This window comes from Microcaecilia unicolor, chromosome 8, assembly GCF_901765095.1.
Source record: "Microcaecilia unicolor chromosome 8, aMicUni1.1, whole genome shotgun sequence".
Classification (NCBI taxonomy): domain Eukaryota; kingdom Metazoa; phylum Chordata; class Amphibia; order Gymnophiona; family Siphonopidae; genus Microcaecilia; species Microcaecilia unicolor.
Window position 1 is genome coordinate 247,652,101 of NC_044038.1, and position 20,928 is coordinate 247,673,028.

General features: G+C 41.8%; 1 protein-coding gene across 3 annotated transcripts in view; it reads left to right on the plus strand.

Moving 5' to 3' along the window:
* Positions 1-5,451: 5,451 nt before the first annotated feature.
* Positions 5,452-20,928, plus strand: part of NDRG3 (NDRG family member 3) — a 64,317-nt gene continuing 48,840 nt past the window's right edge. For all 3 annotated transcript variants that reach the window (XM_030212952.1, XM_030212953.1, XM_030212954.1), the window contains exons 1-4: positions 5,452-5,533; positions 8,031-8,126; positions 14,575-14,610; positions 16,855-16,960. In XM_030212952.1, coding sequence (XP_030068812.1) covers positions 8,070-8,126; positions 14,575-14,610; positions 16,855-16,960 — 199 coding nt within the window. In that variant the 5' untranslated portion in view covers positions 5,452-5,533; positions 8,031-8,069. The remainder of the gene's footprint in view (positions 5,534-8,030; positions 8,127-14,574; positions 14,611-16,854; positions 16,961-20,928) is intronic.

Below are 20,928 nucleotides of genomic sequence, written 5' to 3' on the forward strand. Positions count from 1 at the left end.
CCACCATATTTCCCGGCACCGACGTCAGACTCCCGGATCTCCTCTGGAACCCTTTTTAAAAATCAGCGTTACATTGGCCACCCTCCAATCTTCCGGTACCACACCTGATTTTAGGGATAAATTGCATATTACTAACAGTAGCTCCACAAGTTCATTTTTCAGCTCTATTAATACTCTGGGATGAATACCATCCAGTCCCGGTGATTTACTACTTTTCAGTTTGCAGAGCTGTCCCATTACATCCTCCAAGTTCACAGAGAAATCATTTAGAGGGGCATAATCGAACGCGAACGCCCATGTGTAAAAACGTCCATCTCCGGAGACGGCTCCGCGAAGAGGTGGAGCGAACCGTAAAATCGAAACGAGATGGCCGTCCATCTTTGGTTTCGATTATACGATTCGGCCCGCTGAAATCCCATCATTTGTGTTGACTCTAGAGATAGACGACACAAATGGTGAGATCGCTGGACCTAGAGATGGCCGTCCGCGGTTTTCAGCGATAATCAAAACCGCTGCTGGCCATCTCAAAAACGGACCTAATCCAAGCCATTTGGTCGTGGGAGGGGTCAGCATTCATAGTGCACTGGTCCCCCTGAGATGCCTCTATGCCAGCCTCAAATATCATACCTAGCTCCATGACAGCAGTATGCAGATCCCCGGAGCAATTTTAGTTTAGTTGGTGCTGCGTGGGACCCATGCAGAGAGGAAAAATCGAAAGAAAAAAAAAATTCAAAAGTGCAGTCAGGGACGTCCAAAAAAAAAACATGCAAGTGCAGTCAGGGATGTCCAAATTAAAACAATAGTAATAGTAGAATTTGAACCAGCCACCTTCTGATTACAAGACCTGTGCTTTAACCACTGCACCACTTATTCAGCTGCCTAGCCCTCCTTCCCTTTCCATTAAGTCCCTCCAAGTTTCTGTCAGCCAATCACAGCTCCTTTAGCTGACACCGATGTCAGGTAAATGAACTGTGATTGGCTGATAGAAACTTGGAGGGGCTTAATGGAAAGGGAAGGAGTGTCTAAGCAAGTGAATAAGTGGTGTAGTTGTTAGAGCATAAGTCTTGTAATCAGAAGGTGGCTGGTTCGAATTCCCCTATTACTAGTGTTTTAATTTGGACGTCCCTGACTGCACTTGCATGGTTTTTTTTTCTTTCGATTTTTGCTCTCTGCATGGGTCCCGCGCAGCACCAACTAAACTAAAATTGCTCCGGGGACCTGCATACTGCTGTCATGGAGCTAGGTATGGTATTTGAGGCTGACATAGAGGCTGGAAAAAATGTTTAAACAGTTTTTAGGATGGGAGGGGGTTAGTGATCACTGGGGGAGACAGGGGAGATCATCCCCGATTCCCTCCGGTGGTCATCTGGTCAGTTTGGGCACTTTTTGGAAGCTTGGTCGTGGAAAAAACAGGACCAACTTTGTGTGGACTAAATGCTCGTCAGGGACGTCTTGCTTCTTTCCATTATCAGGCGCGGGGGTCCATCTGTTAACCACGCCCCGGAACGCCCCTATCCCGCCGTCGCTACTGTTCGGCCACGCCCCCGAGAATTTCACCCATCCCCGTGACGGAAAGCAGTTGGGGCCGTCCAAATTCAGCTTTTGATTATACCTGTTTTTGAGACGGACGTCCATCTCCTGATTTGTGTCGGAAGATGGGCGTCCGTCTCTTTCGAAAATAAGCTGGTTAGTCTTTCTGACTCGTCTGTTTCAAATACCTTTTCCGGCACCGGTATCCCTCCCAAATCCTCCTCAGTGAATACCGAAGCAAAGAATTCATTTAATTTCTCCGCTACAGCTTTGTCTTCCCTGATCGCACCTTTAACACCACAGTCGTCCAGCGGCACTACCGATTCTTTAGCCGGCTTCCTGCTTTTAATATACCTAAAAAAAATTTTTGCTATGTGTTTTCGCTTCTAACGCTAACTTTTTTTCAAAGTCCTTCTTAGCCCTCCTTCTCTCCTTTTTGCATTCGGCTTGACATTCCTTATGTTTTATCTTATTGTCTTCAGTCGGTTCCCTTCTCCATTTTCTGAAGGATTGTTTTTTGGCTCTAATAGCTTTCTTTACCTTACCGTTTAGCCACATCGGCTGACGTTTGGTCTTTTTTTTCTCTTTTTCTAATATGCGGAATATATTTGTCCTGTACTTCTAGGCTGGTGTTTTTGAACAGCATCCACACCTGATTCAAGTTATTTACTCTTTCAGCCGCTCCCTTCAGCCTTTTTTTCACCATACATCTCATTTTATTGTATTCTCCTTTTCTAAAGTTAAACGTTGGTGTATTTGATTTCCTGAGTTCACTTACTTTGTAGCCAATATCAAAACCGATCATATTATGAGCACTGTTATCAAGCGGCCCTCGCACTGTTACCCCCTGAACTAGATAACATAAGTACATAACATAACTAATGCCACACTGGGAAAAGACCAAGGGTCCATCGAGCCCAGCATCCTGTCCACGGCAGCGGCCAATCCAGGCCAAGGGCACCTGGCAAACTTCCCAAACATACAAACATTCTATACATGTTATTCCTGGAATTGTGGATTTTTCCCAAGCCAATTTAGTAGCGGTTTATGGACTTGTCCTTTAGGAAACCATCTAACCCCTTTTTAAACTCTTCCAAGCTAACCGCCTTCACCACGTTCTCTGGCAACGAATTCCAGAGTTTAATTATGGGTTGGGTGAAGAAACATTTTCTCTGATTTGTTTTAAATTTACCACACTGTAGATCATGAGCTCCACTAATGATTAAGTCTAGTATTGTTCCTTCTCTTGTCGGCTCATGAACCAGCTGTTCCATTAAGCCGTCCTTGGTTTCATCAAGAAATTTCACCTCCCTTGCATGTACCGACGTTTCATTAACCCAGTCTATATCCGGATAATTGAAGTCACCCATTAATATTACATTGCCCTTTTTATTTGTTTCCCTAATTACCCTTGACATTGCTGCATCTGTCTGCTCATCTTGGCCGGGCGGACGGTAGTACACTCCTATCAGCGTCCCTTTTCCCTTTTCACGCGGAATTTTAATCCACAAGGATTCCAATTGGGGTTTTGTCTCCTGTAATATTTGCAGCCTATCTGAGTCAAGGTTCTCATTTACATACAGTGCTACCCCTCCTCCAATCCTATCCACCCTATCGCTACGATATAATTTGTAGCCCTGTATGACCGTGTCCCATTGGTTATCTTCCTTCCACCAGGTCTCAGAGATGCCTATAATATCCAGTTTTTCATTGTGTGCAATGTACTGCAGCTCTCCCATCTTATGCCTCAGGCTCCTGGCATTTGCGTATAGACATTTCAATGTATGCTTGCTGTTCTGTTTCTTATTACGTTTAATACAAGGCATTATTAATATGTTGTCTTCTGTCTGGTCATTATTAATTTTATGTAAGTCAATCTGATCCTCAATGATTTCTTTGTCATCCTTACTCACAAGTATCTCTTTTTTCCCTATCTGGGTGATATCCTCAAAAGATACCTTCTCCCGAACCATGCGCTTTTGAGCGACTGTCGGCCTTCCCCCCGTTTCTAGTTTAAAAGCTGCTCTATTTCCTTTTTAAAAGTTGACGCCAGCAGCCTGGTCCCACCCTGGTTAAGGTGAAGCCCATCAGATCGGAAATAGGCTCTCCCTTCCCCAGAATGCTGACCAGTTCCTGACAAATTCAAAACCCTCCTCCCCACTCCATCGTCTCATCCACGTGTAGGGTTACCATATGGCTCCAGAAAAAGGAGGACGGATTGAGCCAGCCGGGTTTTACTTCCATTGCTTTCAATGGAAGTAATTGAGCCAGCCGGGTTTTACTTCCATTGCTTTCAATGAAAAGCAATGGAAGTAAAACCCGGTTGGCTCAATCCATCCTCCTTTTTCTGGAGCCATATGGTAACCCTATCCACGCGTTGAGACTCCGGATCTCTGCCTGTCGCTTGGGCCCTGCGCGTGGAACAGGTAGTATTTCAGAAAATGCTACCCTAGAGGATCTGGATTTGAGCTTCCTTCCTAAAAGCCTAAATTTAGCTTCCAGAACCTCACTCCTACATTTTCCTACGTCGTTGGTACCCACGTGTACCAAGACGGCTGGCTCCTCCCCAGCACTATCTAAAATCTTGTCTAGGTGCCGCGTAAGGTCCGTTGTCGTTCTTTATTGTTGGTAGCATTTTTATTTAATCTCACTTATATTTTCAAACATGTCAGCTTGTGCAGCATACACAGAGGATACTAACGGAATAACTTTTCATAGGTATAGTAATTTGTTATAAATTGTGTCATTTGGAGGGGCTGGTTATAAGGACACTCTAGTATGTGTTATATTTGTGCAGAGATTTTTTTCTCCCTGTAAAGGGTCACTATAAACAGGCATCATGTTATGAGAATCAGGTGCTTCAGAGTTTCTATTTACTTATTTATATATCCCATATTAAACATGAATTAGGATGAAACATGGGAGCCTTTTTCTGTGCCTAGATCAAAAGAGAAAGAGGGTTTGTAGGAATTTGCTCCTTTTGTTTTGTGGAATGCAGTGGTATATTATAAAATGCATTTAATATTGTTTATTACTATTGTTTAGTACTGGTTGATATACAGCAGAAGTTAACTGTATTTTCTAATATAAATTTTTAACAGCATTTTCTCACTTATTACCCAAATGTGAACACGATTATAATGTTAATTAATAAGCTTTGGATGTTACTGAATTCTATTATTTGCAGTTTTGACACAGTATATAAGTCATCACAGGGACAAAATATAAGAAAATCAGTGAACTGCATTAGGGGTTTATAGCCCATTTAGTTATATTTAACGCGATCTGCATGAAAGAAAATATTTTTTTATTTTGACTTATGAAAACCACTTGTCTCTGAAACATGCTGAAGACAGAATAATCCATTGGTGAGATGAAGATGTAATAGTGATATTCAGTTTTTATTGTATGATATTTATATCTACATATAGGAAGCTTTCAAATAAATAAAAAGCAACAACCAAACAAAACAAATCTTTTGTCCACTGCCTATTCAACAAACAGCTTTTGCCTTTTTACAGATGGACCATAAGCAGTCCCTTATTTTGCTATTGTTTTGGGTGAACTAGGGTGGTGGCAAACTCCCCCTACTGGCTTCAGCCCATATAATGGGCGAGAAAGGCTCATTCCGCCTCCTGTTTTACATAACCACCTTGGTCAAAGGAGAGAGAGAACAGCACAAACCATTCTGAAAAAGCTGCAAGAAGTAGGGTTGCCATCCCAGAGTGAGGCTTGGAAAAATGACTGAGAGAGGGTATTGGAGCACCAGAATGAGGCTTGGAAAGGTACGGAGCGATGTTATTGGAGGAGCACCAGAAAGAGGCTTGGAAAGGTACGGAGCGATGTTATTGGAGGAGCACCAGAAAGAGGCTTGGAAAGGTACGGAGCGATGTTATTGGAGGAGCACCAGAAAGAGGCTTGAAATAGAGCATCAGGACGAGGCTTGGAATCCACACAGACAGCCGGAACAGCACACTGAAGTTTAGAACACTAAGCAGACCAGGTAGAGCAAGATCATTGCAATTTTAAAATGTGGCGCATTTTAAAGTTTTAGTGCATGAATAGTGATATTATTGTGATAAATCTGCCGCCCTACATAGACTACTATAGATTTGCATTCTTTGCGACCCAGGCGCATTTACATCAGCTATAGGTGGTGTGTAATTTAAGCTCTCCAGGTAGCTCACTGATGGGCAATATAATAAATCATTAACTCGGCCTTGCCTAGTGGGAATGAGTCGATATTAGTTTAGCAAAGAAAAGCCTTCCCTTACCAGTTGTGGCACTGCACAGCTGGTCACTAGAAGTTCAGCAAAGACAAGCAAATGAGAGCTCAGAAAGAAAGTGAACAACTGTTAATGCTGAAATTTGTAGTTTGAGGATGCTAAACTGGTATGAAGTTTAATGTTTAATAGCGCTTGATATATATATATATATACCTGTTTTCAGTTTTATCGATCAAAGTGGTTCACAAATTAAAATAAAACCTGCACTAACCAAATAAGGGGAGGGGGGATGGGAAAGGGGGTTGTGGGAAGGAGGAAGAAGCAATGGGGGGTATCTTCTGTTAACAAAAAAATATTGACTTAAACTATTGTTATGTTTTGCTTCATTTATGCTTTTATTCTCAATTAAAAAAATATTTAGAAATGAAACCAGATAAGCTGAAAGTAACCTAATGTCATTAAGTGGAGTGGAACAGGTACACATGAATCGTTTGTTTACTCTTTCCAAAAATACTAGGACTGGAGGCATGCGATGAAGCTACAAAGTAGTAATTTTAAAACGAATTGGAGAAAATATTTCTTCACTCAACGTGTAATAAAACTCTGAAATTAATTGCCAGAGAATGTAGTAAAAACAGCTTAGCGGGGTTTAAAAAAGGTTTGGATGGCTTCCTAAAGGAAAAGTCCATAGACCATTATTAAAATGAACTTGGGGAAAATCCACTGCTTATTTCTAGGATAAACAGCATAAAATCTATTGTACTGTTTTGGGATCTTGCCAGGTACTTGTAACCTGGATTGGCCACTGTTGGAAACAGGATGCTGGACTTGATGGATCTTTGGTCTGTCCCAGTATGGCAACGCTTATGTTCTTTTGGCACAAGTCTATCCTGCTGCCGTGCCTCACAGACTTTGGTTAAGCAGTACTGACCAAATCTATGCAACTCTTACTACATATGATTGAGCCACTCCTCAGCATAAACTTGGGGAGTCAGCCACTTGTGTGCCTGTGTTTATGCTTATTACAATGTATGTTTTTAAACATTTATAGCCTGCTGTATCTAGTGATTACAGCGGGTTACAACCAAACATACATAATAAAATACAAAAAATATCACAGAGTAAACCATCTTGCTTGACATTGTGTATTTGTTTATCTTATATCTGTGAAACATAAACGGAGAAATATATATGTTAAGCGCTGAAATACGCATACAAGGGGGGGGGGTGGGGTGGGGTCTTAAGCCATTTCCTATATTCTGCTGTATTGGTACTTAATCAGAAATTCAAAGTTATGCTTTCCAAAGTACAGAACCAATAGCAGAAAAAGAATCTATTCACGAACCTCACAAAGAGAAACATGACTGTGGCTAGGTCAGTGGTTTCCAAACCTGCTCCAGGATTCACCTCCAGCCAGTCAGGTTTTCAGGATACCCACAATGAATATTCGTGAGAGAGATCTGCATGCAGCGGAGGCAGTGCCTGCAGATTCTTCATTGTGGGTATCCTGACTGGCTGGGGTTCCTCTAGGACCAGGTTTGGGAACCGCTGTACATACAACAAACATTGGTTCATTCATCTTAAAGCTTGAGATGGTCTGTACCAGAGAATGACATAACATCTTCTCCATCTGGTAAGGGTTCTTGTAGGAGTTTCTGGAGTCTATCCTCTTAGAAGCTCAGAATGTCTCCCCTGCATTTTTGTATACTTTGCTGAGGACTTTTGTGATTTGCAGACTGCTGTATAGCCATACAACTACAATTTATAGGGACTCCTGAAGTAGGCCTTTGCAGCCAAAAAACAATTTGTGTTGAGTCCATTTTACTTTGAATAAAGCAGCTGATGTGAACTTTTTAGTCCATTGGACGTGTTTGTTCTGCGTCATCTTTTGTGTCATCGCTGCTGTTTTTGTGAGGACAGAGTCTGTCTGGTGTTGGCTTTGTTATTCATTTTGTGGGAAGCAAAGCTGAAGATGACTTTCATCCACTCCACTGATAGGCCACTCCAGGATTTGCCATCAGTCATGTGAATTTTGAATATGCTTGGGATGGATGTTGAGAGGATAGGAGGATTTGCCATCAGTCATGTGAATTTTGAATATGCTTGGGATGGATGTTGAGAGGATAGGAGAAGACTTGAGTTGGGTGGCAGCAGAGTGAGGTTTAGTTCTGACTTTCATAAAGGATGTTCTCTCTGTGCTGATGAATCTCTGGCTGAATCAGTTTACTTTTTCTCTGCAATCATTTACTGTGTTGCTATATTTTTGTGTCACAGATTTGACGTTGTGCACTTCACTTGACTGCTTTCTCCAGCATGGATGAACTCCAAGAAGTACAACTGACAGAAATCAAACCCCTCCTGACCGTGAAGGTATAACTTTATGAAGTACAAAACAAAGCTTGTGAAAGTATTGTGTGTACCTTAAATGACTACATACAGTGTTTAGGAATTTCTGTAATAATCTTTTTTTTATTCATGATATACTAGAGAAGAGAAGGGTAGCATTACATAAGTACATAAGAATTGCCACACTGGGACAGACCAAAGGTCCATCAAGCCCAGTATCCTGTTTCCAACAGTGGCCAATCTAGGTAACAAATACCTGGCAAGATCCCAGAAAAGCTCAATACATTTTATGATTCTTATCCCAGAAATAAGCAGTGGATTTTCCCAAGTCAATTTAATAATGGTGTATGGACTTTTCCTTTAGAAAGCTGTCCAGACCCTTTTTAAACCCCACTAAGCTAACCGCCTTTACCACATTTTCTGGCAACGAATTCGAGTTTAATTACACATTGAGTGAAGAAAAATTTTCTCTGGTTCGTAATAAAATTTACTACTTTTCCTAACAGTCTGAAAACTGCCCTCATTTAGTGTGGAGTAAAGTGTGTGTTCTGTCTTCACAACATTTGTGAGGAGGTAATGTTAAGAGAAGACAACACAATAATGCAAGATTGTACACTAGGAGTCACCACCCAGGATAAAGATCTGTGTATCAGTTGTTGAGCAGCATAAAATCTGTTTTACTCTTTTGGGAATCTTGTGATGTGGATTGGCCACTGTTGGAAACAGGATGGTGGGCTTGATGGACCTTTGGTCTTTCCCAGTATGGCAATGCTTATGTTAATATAGTGACAGCAGATAAAGATCTGAATGGTCCATCAACAAAAGTCAAATTCATTATCTATTCAAGATTTAAATCCACAATTAATGTGATATTATATCTCTTCAGTGTTTCTGGGACATAGACCATAGAAGTTCACCCGGCTCTGTCCTTGGGTTCCAACTACTGGAGTTGCTGTCAAAGCCCACTCCAACCTATCCTGAATCCATCTTGTTATTTGCGGGACAAAGACCGTAAAAGTCTTCCGTGCGTTTTGAAGTTTCCGTGGAAGCTCTCTCTAGCCCATCCTAAACCGGATTGCTATATGTGGGACTCAGACCGTACAAACCAGCCCAGCACTGGCCTTAGTTTATGTAGCCCCTTTTAACCCATTAGTTGTTGTGGGGGGGGGGGGGGGATGCTGTACAAAACAATTGAGAATTGTGCACACAATATTTCAAAATCTACATTTATTACTCAGAGGCATAATGTAAGAAAGACATCCTAGAATGTAATTGCTCCCCTCAGTTCTTCCCCTTTAACATCTCTCTAGCTTATTCTCATCTCGAGGTTTGACCCTCTCTCTCCCCCCCATCGTGTGTTTTCTCTTAGAGCTTGCATAACCTGGTTTTTAGATGAAAAGGCCTATCGGGACCCTCTGCCTAGGACTGTAACTGTGAGACTGTTAAGATACCAGGAGAAAAAGCAAGAGAATCCCAGAAGACTAGCCATGTACTTGCTAAGAACTTGGTTCTGAAGCAGTAGTGTGTAAGTGGAAGGAGATCCTCCACTATGGAACTTTTCTAATAAAGCATGGATTTAATGCTAGTCTGTGGTAGGCAGCCCAGCCAATGTGATGCATCATGGGGATGAGAAAATTGTTTTTTTTTTTCAAAACCTGGAAGCTGTTCAAGAATTTTTAGCGGCCTATAAAATGACAGACCCGGGCACAGGAGGGCATTTTTCTGGGCTTGCTCAATGGTAGCTATGCACCTGACTTATCTCTTCCTGTCCCTTAGAGATCCTGTGTATTTGTTACAAGATTTATTGAATTTGTCTTTGTCTCCAACTCCACTGGGAAGCCAAATTCACTCAAAGTGTAATTAAACTCTGAAATTTGTTGCCAGAGAATGTGGTAAAAGCAGTTAGCTTGGCGGGGTTTAAAAAAAGGTTTGCATAGCTTCTTAAAAGAAAAGTCCGTAAGCCGTTGTTAAGATGGACTTGGGAAAATCCACTGCTTAGTTCTAGGATAAGCAGCATAAAATGTACTGTTTTGGGATCTTGCCAGGTACTTGTAGCTTGGATTGGCCACTGTTGAAAACAAGATGCTGGGCTTGATGGACCTTCGGTCTGTGCCAGTATGGCAACGCTTATGTTCTTATGTACTACTGGCTGTGCTCTACACGGATACTGTGGTAAACTCTGAAACTGCAACTTTAAACGCTAGCCTGTTCTCTAAAACAGCTTTGACATGAAACTCGTAACAGAGACTTTAAAGTTACTCTGCTTATTTAGCAAAAGGCACTTTAGGAAACAGTTTTGATTTAAAGACTCTGAGAGTTACCTGTTTTTAACCCAAGTCAACTTTTAATTTCCCAGCAGGTAAAATAGTCACCAGTAAAGTTTTCTTCCCCTTAGACAGGGGTGGAAAATGGGGCAATTGCCCCAGGCCCCCCCATACTACAAGGAGCTCCCTAGCCTGCCTCATGCTGAAGGAGGCATAGGCTGAAGGCCAGCTTTCGGGCCTCCTCCCCAGTTTCTGGCCTGGGCCCCTGAATGTTTGACACCAGCCCTGCCCTTAACTGGTATTCTAACAGTACTTCTTCAGGCTTCTGTTGTTTTAGCCCAGGAGTTGCTGCACCTTTTGTGGATAGATGTTATCAGAGAAAACCCTATGTGTTTCTCTCAAATAGGCTCCTAGATCCAGCCCCAATAGTACAAGTTAACATCTGCGACACCCTGAGGGAACAGCTAAGTAGCTACACGTTTTCTGTGTGTGATTAAGCAACTATATAATTTTACACATCTGCACATGCAGCAGGATCCTCCCAGAACCTTATAATCATAGACCTGAAATCTGGCCCATAAGAGTTATTGTTGAACAAAGCTCTCTTCTAATGATTAATCCTCATGGGAAGTCTCTGTCTTGTTGTTGTTTTTTTTTTGCTTTCCAACCAAATGGAAGTTGGAAAGAATTATTCAGAAGGACTCAAAGATATCTGTCTTTCTGAGGGGCAAAATAACTCTAAATTTGACTGAATGTGATGAAACTTGGCATGAGGGAAAAAGCGGTAAAAAGACACAATGGTGCTCATTTTCAAAGCACATAGACTTACAAAGTTAGATAGTAACCTATGTGCTTTGAAAATGAGCCTCAGTGAGTTGGAAAATGTTGCCAAATCGGAATGGGGGAGAGGTAAACCCCTTCTGACAAAAATAATTACCCAATGCATTTTTATGGGGGGAGTTCCAGCTTCTGTGGTAGAATCTAAATAATGCCATGGATGAAACTTGGCACATGGGGGGAAAAATGTAAAAAGGCGTACTGAGTTTGAAAATGGGTCAAATCAGACCAGGGTTCCTGAGAAATGAGCTCCAACTCCCTAAAAAACTAATATGACCCAGTGCATTTTTATGGGAAAAAAAGTTCCAGCTTCTATAGCATAGAAACTTTCGGGGTATTGTCAGACTGGAAGCCCCCACAGACACAGTCAGGGTGCAGTGTAAATCAAAAGGGAACTTTTTATTGCTGAAGAAACCAATAAGAGGTCTTGTTTCTGTCACAGATTCTGGGCTTAACAGTGACAACAGTCACATTAACAGTGGTTTTGCCTCTCTTTAGCAGTTCTAAGTCAGGCCTTGTACATTATAGTTCAAGTCACTTATGCATAAATCCAGGTCTGAGTCTGGTTGGGACATTCCGGTCCGAGCCTTCACAAGTAAACAAATACACACTTGCAGTCTTATGTTTCAGCATTTTTTGTTGATGGCATGTTGAAAAAGACAAACATTAGAAGTAAATAACCGCATCAATGGACTCTGGAATAAAAGAGCTTGTATACATACAAGCCAAGCCATCAACTCCCGTTTTTAAATTGAGCTCCAACAATCTCCCCATCCTCCCAATCCCTCCCCAGAAACAAAAACACGCAAACCCCTAATTAACCTGAGTCAAGGACCAAGAACTAACCCCTAAACCCCCTCTACCCCTCCTTCCTTGCATTTTGTAGTACCGAGCCCAGGTCCTGGATATGAATTGCACCCGGACCCAGCAGACTACAAGACCCCCACCTTTCCCCTCCCCACCTTTCCCCTCCCCTTCAGAAGCTGTCAGGGTTCAGTTTAATAATTTGAAAAAAATTGCGATACCAAGCTTATTAATCAAAGAATATTAAGAAGCTTTTGCAGTCTTAAGAGCATAAGCATTGCCATACTGGGACAGACCGAAGGTCCATCAAACCCAGAATCCTGTTTCCAACAGTGGCCAATCCAACTCACAAGTAGCTGGCAAAGATTCCAAATCAGTACAATACATTTTATTCTGCTTATCCTAGAATAAGCAGTGGATTTTCCCCAGTCCATCTTAATAATGGCTTGTGGACTTTTTTTCAGGAAGCTATGCAAACCTTTTTTAAACACTGCTAAGCTAAGTCTTCTATTCCATCTCTTGCAATGCCTGGGTATTTTACTTCTTACCTCTGGGTACAAACCTTGGAAACAGGACTATTCCTTGCTTCCCTGGGCTCCCCCACAGATACTGCGGCCCAGCCAACACCTTGGGAGGATTCCTAGTCCTCCTTCAGAAATCCTCTGTTCCCAAGGTCTTGCTTCTGGAGACCTGTTCTCTTGGGGTCCTTCCTGATCTATTCTGTTCCAGGGCACTTAATCATCTCCCAGCCTAAGCCCCCCCCCCCCCCCCACCTCCTGTGACTCAGCTCTGACATGGCAGGTCAGCGCCACCTGCTGTAAGGTGGTTTAACTGCAACATCAGTGAGGTAGTGTTCTCGTGGGACACCTGCTGCTATATACCACTCACAGTCCCTATGACAGTCCTTGTACTGGTGAGTTCCTGGGGGAGAAGTGTGTTCCATCTTGAGGCAGAAACAATTCTTAGTCCAGAGATCCAAAACCACACCTATGGTTTCTCTCACAAGCTGGCAAAGTTCTCCGTTTCAGGGGATCATTCTGGATCCTGCCTTGGATGTGTCATTGAGTTTGCTTTTACCTGGCAGATGGGAAGGTTCTGTGAGATAGGAGGAGCTTTCTGTGGTTGCGTTACTCTCGCTAACGTGGGGTGTAGCTGCAGAAACGAGAGTCAGGGGGAGTGGAGGGCATGATGGGTATAGAAAGTGTTCTGTGGGCAGCAGGACAGTCTGAAGAAACCAGAATTAATTGCTTTGGATTTGATTTGGTGGGTCATAACTTGCTTAGATGAGACTAAGTAATAAGCTATGATTCTTGTGACCTCTGAGGCTCCAACAGTTTTGAGGATTCAAGTACTGGAAGAAACAGTGAAAGAACATGGAGCAAAGATGGGGAGATTGAAAACCCTCAAGTTGTTTTTTCAGTCTGTTCAATCCAAAATGATTCTGGACTGTTACTGCATGATTTCTACCTTATAATGTAACCTTTGGGTGTTAAACTTTGTGTGTGTGCTCTCTATCCCCCCCCCCCCCCCCCCCAGTGAAATGCTTTAAAAGATACTTGTTGGAATATTAAAAATTCTATCAAAGGCACTTCCTCCTTTCAAAAAATATTTAGTCTTCCTTTGAAGATTAGAAGGAAGCTTTTTCTGCAACTCCGATATGAGGGGTTGACTCTCCATGGTGAATTTTTTTCTGAGATATCCTGCAAAGTGTTTCATACAAATTTAGAATGTTTGTTATATTTTTTTGACCCAGTGCAGCTAAAAACACCTTTTCTGTATAATCATCTATAGAGTTTTGTGTTTGAACGCAAAAAAACTACACACTTCACATTAATCCAGAAAAACGTCAATCAGCACGTCTGGAAAATGCCATGTGTCCTGCCTTTGTGTCTCTGAAAGCATATTTTTCCCTTTGCATCTCTTGGGCTTTCTCTCAGTTGTGGGCTTAATAGGGGGGTAAATGTGCTTTAAGCTTTGCAGCTAATTTGTTTTTCTTTTGGTTTATTTTCCAATTGCCCTAATTTCTGTGCAAGATTTGGTTCTTGTAATTTACTCATGAAATCCTATAAATACTAAGGGAGGAGGTGATCTGGAAAAAGTTTCTGTGCTGTAAAAGTGAAATTTCTGCATCTGATGGGAGGCAGAAGATAGATGAACCTCCCTCCCAGAAATACCCTAGTACATTTCTATGGGTGGAGCAGTTCCAACAGTTGCAGTACACATATACTGATTCACTGTAACATAGTGATTTTGGAATTGTACCTTTTAAATTGCTGTCCCCTCTCATCTCCTCTCCTGATAGATACACACCCACTAATCCTGATACGGACAAGCTTATATTTGCTTACAGAAGGTTTGCAAAGAATTCTGTGACTCATGCTCTGTGTACTCCCCTACCCCCTTCCCTTGTTTAAACTGATTTTAAATAAAATATTAATGGTAATTGAAGATCTGAAAGCTTAAGGTTCTAGTCTGACATGCTAACAAGTCTATAGCTATAAGCTAGATGACTTGGGTTGACAACTCAGGGATTTTAATATATATTTGCTTTTTGGTTTGGTTTCTAGGGTGTCAGTCGAAGCTTCCAGGACTTTGATGGGCAGGTAAGAACTGTGCAAGCTCCTGATAACTGACCAGCTCAGATACATTAAAAGGTTACCTCATTTTATTTTTATGAGAGTGAAGCTTAATAAAAAGGTCCCAGGAGATATATATGCATCTCCAAAAGGGTCAATTTTGCATATATACTAAGATAGTAATAAGTTTGAACCCTTCCTGCTAATTGCATCTGAGAAGTCTGTCTGACTGATTCTGAGGCGTGGACAATTCGGACCTGAGACTTTGGTGTGTGTAAGCTGTTTCTTTTTTTTAAAGGAAATGCACAACTATATACATATATATAGTCTGCAGAAAAACAGTTATCTGATTTGGATTTTAGATTTTTACTCACTGGGCTTTAAAATTCCAGACCATAGCACCTCTTTGAGAGGAGCTAACCGATAAACATTTTGGCTGTGTTGCTCCCTAATCTTTGGAAACAAATAGGTGAGCTTAGGTCTGTAATTGGATTCAAGATGAACCATGATAAAATTTAATCTTCAGCTTTCTACAGTTAGCTCAGATTCAAGATCAGCTTTCTTTTAGGTTGGCAACTCATTCATTCATATTGCTGAATGTTGCAGTATTAAAAACAAAACAAAACACAGCAGCGAGATTGATATTACAAAAGTCGAAATATGATAGAGCAACCCCACTATTCATAATGCCTATTACATTGGCTCCTGTTCAGGGCCAGACCATTTTTCAAAACCAGCACAATCATCTTCAAAATACTGTTTGGCATGCTAGTCATGATCAAACCATCATGCTGAATACATGCTAGACATGATCAAACTATCACCAAGAAATGCAAACCCAGGAACCAGAGATTACCTACTACTTCACCTGCCCAACTGTAAAAGTGTACTATATAAGTCCACCTACATGGAGGGATTTAGCTATCTGGGCTCAAAATGGTGGAACTCAATTCCCATAGTCATAAGAAGCATCACGAGCTACCACCAGTTCAGAAAAGACCTAAAGATACCTCTTCAGGAAATTCTATGAATAAAATATGCACTAATCATTCTGGAACAACAATATACATCAAACCCTGTAATTGTAACGCATCTTTTCATTTAAGAAAAGAACTAAGACATATCTTCTCAAGAAACCCAATGACCATTTCATATGCACTAATAGCTAAGCTCTTGAAACAAGCATACCCAAACAACCCAACTTAATTCTCGAACCTAATCCACACCACTAGCACTACCCATACTCCAATCCTCTCCCCCACATCTCCTCCTATTGTCCTACTCTCTATAACTGGGTTATCTCCGTGATACTTTGTACCATACTTTGTTTTATCTCTGTGATACTTTGTACCATACCTTGTAAGCCGCACTGAACCTGCTATCGAGCGGGAAAGAGTGGGGTATAAATGCTATAAATAAATATACAGGTACTTATTTGTACCTGGGGCAGTGGGGGGGGGGGGGGGGGGTTAAGTGACTTGCCCATTGTCAGAAAAAGCTGCACTGGGAATTGAACCCGGTTCCCCAGGATGAAAATCTAACCATTAGGCTACTCCTCCACTCCATCTGTATCTGTGGGACAGGACAATGAATTAGGTTCCTTTTTGTATTTGGTGGTTTTCCCAAAGATCCAGTAAAGAATAGGTGGAGAGAGGTATTAGTACAAGGTCTGAACATTTGAGGATGAGGGACAAGAGTAGAGGGTAGTGGAAGGGGAAAGAAGACGGAAGAGTACTACAGTGTATGGGCCCCACTAGATCTCAAAATCATTGCTGGTGCAACTCCTGTAGCAACAGTTTTGCAGAATTCGGTTGACTAAAATCAGGTGGACAGAATGGGACTAGGGTTGGGTAGAGACTGTATTGAAAACAAAGGAAAATCCAGCCCACTGTAAAAAGTAAAGTTAAGTGCAACCTCCCCCCCCCCCCCTCCATTCAAAGTGAATGGGCTGTAGTGCACATGGCAGCTGCTAGCGCAGGTTAGTAAATGGGGGGGGGGGGGGGGTGAATGAACAAGAAGTATAAAACCAGAATGAAGAAAAAGTATTTTTAAAAGGTACAAAGAGGAATTGAGACATTTTTCCATCTCCTAAAAATTATGCTTGGCTCCCAAGTTTTTGAAATATTTGTCATCTTTTCGACATGTTTGTAAGTCCTGTAATATTCTATCTTGAAAGTTACCCTTTTAAAAAATTAAGTGGCAAAGTTAATTTGGTGGTGTGGAGAGTGGTGTATTAATCACTAATGGAACGTGTACTGTCGTCTTTTCTAGGAATATGACATTGAAACTGCTCATGGACTTCTGCACGTTACCATGCGTGGCAGCCCGAGAGGGAACAGACCAATCATACTTACTTACCATGACATTGGCCTCAATCGTAAGCCTGCTGATGTGTTTTATAATACCTAGTTAAGCATTTCCTTAACCATTTGATACATACAGAAACACAAATTCCTTAATAGTCCAATAATGGATATGATATAAACAAATTAAGGGGCCCTTTTACTAAGCTGGGCTTAGGGTGTCCTTAGGCAGGACTTCTGTATTCTTAAGCTCATTTCTACTGCAAGGGCTTTTTGTCTGTGTTGAGTTTCTGGCTGTCTGCTAGTATTAACATTAGCACACAGCAATTTCAGAAAAGTAATGCAGGGTGCTTACTGCTTCCCTGTTTAGAGGACGCCTGTGTTATGAATGTGCTAAGCAGTTAATGTGGCAGTAATGTAACGCAGTAGCTGATTAGCACAGTCGTGGCCATTCTCTGCCCCTGATGCAACCCCTGTAAAAATAAATAAATACATAAGAATAAATACCACACACCTAGAACACGCAGATGGCAAAACTAACAAACAACACTTTAGCACAGCCCTAAATGAATGAATGAAGCTTCATAACCCACAAATGAAGAGAGCCAAGAAGGTAATAAAAGTGAAGGAAAAGCACCAATGAATGATCGGATCATTGAGAGGAACTTTTCTGTATGTGTGATTTCATATCTCCACATAGCAATTTAATAATAATAATGGGACTTATACCACTTTTGAAATTCTTACGTACCACCCACGTGTGAATAAAAACAATGTATAGACAATAAAAACAATCCTCCCACCTCCCAAAACCTCAGCCCTAAAATTACAACTACAACCCCCCCCCCCCCCCCGATTTGAAGGAAATACTTTACTTAAATATTTGGAAATCTGAATGTTTAAAGTGTTGTTTTGATAAAATTCCAAAGTATAAGAACAAGCTCTGCCCCAACAAACAGAACTAATAAAGCCAAGTGGTTTTCTTTTGCCTAGATGTGGGAAAATGGGTGATTTTAGCCCAAGAAAGAAATTCTTCAAAAGGAAGATTGTTTTATTAACCGAGAAAACCAAGCTGTGCATTGTTAAGGTGGGGGAAGCAAAAGTACCATATGGAAAAAGGCCCACCCTCTTGGACGTTTCACTAACTACAGTCCGGTCATTCCGATAGTTAGGTGTCATAATTGAGTCTATCTTGTCCTTTGAGCCTCACATTTCCCAGGCGGTGCAAAAGGCTTTTTCTGGCTCTGTCATATTCGATCAGTACACAAGTACCTTGTTTTTTTTTTCTTCTGTACATTCATGCATTTGTCATCTCTAGATGGGATTAATTGCTTATGCAGGCAGTCCCAGTTTAAGAGACTTGAAACCCTTCAAAACTCAGTAATTCGGCTGTTGTTTCGAGGCCCCCCCTTTTTTTTATTCCAGATACATTGGATTTCCTGTAGGGTACGGGATTAAGTACGAGGTTCTAGTACTCATCACCTATAAGGTGTTCACACATTTATCTCTCCACACTGGTCATTCCATATACACCCTACCGTTTACTTTGATGTGTCGACGCTCACTGTTTGGTTTTACATCTGCTTCTAGGTCGTCGGCATTCTACCTGACACTGACTACTACTACTACTACTACTTAACATTTCTAAAGCGCTACTAGGGTTACGCAGCGCTGTACACTGAGCCTGTACTATCAGAGCTGAGCTTTTCCTGACCAGATTTAATCATGACTTAAAACCCACCTTTTTCAATAGGCGTTTGATTTACCTATTGCCTAGTATTCTCTGCTTGTGCCTGCACAGACCTCCGAGGTTCCACCCTTTTCCCCTTCTCCTCCCCCTCCCTTTCTATCCTTGGTTCATGGTGCACATGACGTGTAAATGTACGTTCTGTGCTGTTTTAATGTGGAGTTCCTTTCTATTTTATTCTGACAAAATTGGTTTTGTAAACCACCTTCAACTTTTATTAGTAAAGGCGATATATCAAATTCTAGAATAACCAAACTGCCCGATTCTCTCATTTTCCTCTGCAGTAGATGAGAAATCTTATTAATAGGAGTCAAAATATCAAATGAACATTCCACAATTTCTACTAGGTATTTCCTGAACGTTTCTCTTGCAAATGTCTCAGATTTTGGAAAGTGTATAATTTTCAAAGACAAGATGATAATCCCTCACGGTTGAGTGACAGCATTTGTGAAAAATTTCTTGTAAGGAAGTCCACACACACGGGGCCACTTCAGTTCTGCATTTTCCCTGGAACCTTTGTTTGCATTTCTTCACTTTTATTTTTATGGTGAGTAAAAAAGATTTATTTTGGGTTGCATAAGATTCCAAAATTGGCACCAACCAGCTGTACTGTTTGGTTAGTGATAATGTTCAGACCACTATCCAGATTAAAGTTAGGATTGCACTTTTTTGCTGTCCTATCACCACTAACTGGAGAACCTCTCTGCTCCTCCCCCCCTCCCGCTCCGGTACTGTCTGGATAGTTCCAAGGTGGTCAGAGGAAATATTCAGTAGCCATGACCGGTTAGTGGATCAGACAAACACAGCGCTGTGCTTCAGGTCCTCTATACAGCCACTTCCCAATTCACCTTCCATATCATCCTGGATATACTTTGTGTGTAGGGGAAGGTGGGGGGCTAGCAGGCACTTTTCTCCTTTGAAACGCACTACAAACTAGCCTCAGATTCGGTCCTCATAAATTTATTGTTATCCCAGATCAAGCATCCTGTGGTCAAAAAATATCTAGCTGAAGCCCATTGTCTCTCTCCCCCTGGCCAGACCCCCTCCCCCTCCCCTTGCATCCCTTTCCTTCCCTCTCACCTTAACATTCTTCCTGAAATCCTTTCCCCATTTCTTCCCCCCTGGTAAGTCTGATTCCCCTCTTTCCAGTTCCCTTGCACTCCACATACAAACAGCCATAACCCACCAGATGCTCCAGTCCCACCCCCCATAACCGTCCAATTCTTGCTCCTTGCAGAAAATGAAAAACCTTTGTTCCCCCCCCCTCCCCAAATCCTTCTGTTACACATCTAAGAGTTCCCCAAAATAGCTACAAAATCATTAATCATCATTAGAACCGAATGGACAACTGTGGTGAAATCAACTGGTGGGCCTTTCGTGGCTGTTTTACAACCAGTCCTCCGCGGCATCTCCAAAAGGGGTGGGAGTGGCAGCCGTGAACATGTCGGCCGTCTTCCTCTACAGTTCACAGATGACTGTCCCAAATACTCAGTCGAGGAGGCGTGAAGCGTTCAGATTCATCAGTGCACTAAATGTTGACAGCTGTGGGCAGAATTAGCGCCAGATGTTTGGCTCCAGTTGGTTAGGTGCTGGTTACGAAGGTTATGCGGCCGATATTGCTGTTTCCCTCTGAAACCCCCTGCCAGCCTGTGACAGGAAGACACCCCCCTTCCCTCGGTCTCAATAGGCCCCCGAGCCTACCTTGGTAGTCCAGTGGGGGCAAAGGGGGCAGGAGCGAGGGCCACTGTTCCAAGAACAGCCTCAAGAAAATGTCTGTTGTAACCTCTCATGGAATGGTTTGTCTAGGTATTTGTTTCTAATGTGTAGTTTCTTATTTTTATTTGTTTATTTTTTTGCAGTCCGTGTTTTCTTTTTGTAATCACAGAGAAGGATTCTTGTAACATGTAGTTTCAGTGTATGGCTGTTCTTTTTTTCCAGCTGGAGATGTTCTGGTGTTTACAATAGTTGCAGTGCTGACTTTTCACATAGATCGTAGGGAGGTTTGTGCAGTTTGAGTTTCTGCTTGCAAGGTTTTGTGTTTCTTCTCAGTGTCTGGTAGTGGAGGAGTTTGTGTTGCTGCCACTGATGATACAATTTGAAACAGAATGTTTGTGTAACTCTGCTTCTCTGTACTGGGAGTTTTAGTATCAAACAATTGTTATTGCTAAGTCAACAAACAAACAGTACACTGTACAAATCAAGTGAACCAAAAAGAAAATACAGCAAAGAGAACACATGCCAGCAGTAAATGACAATTTTAACAGGCTTTCACCAGTTTTTATATAACTCCCCCCC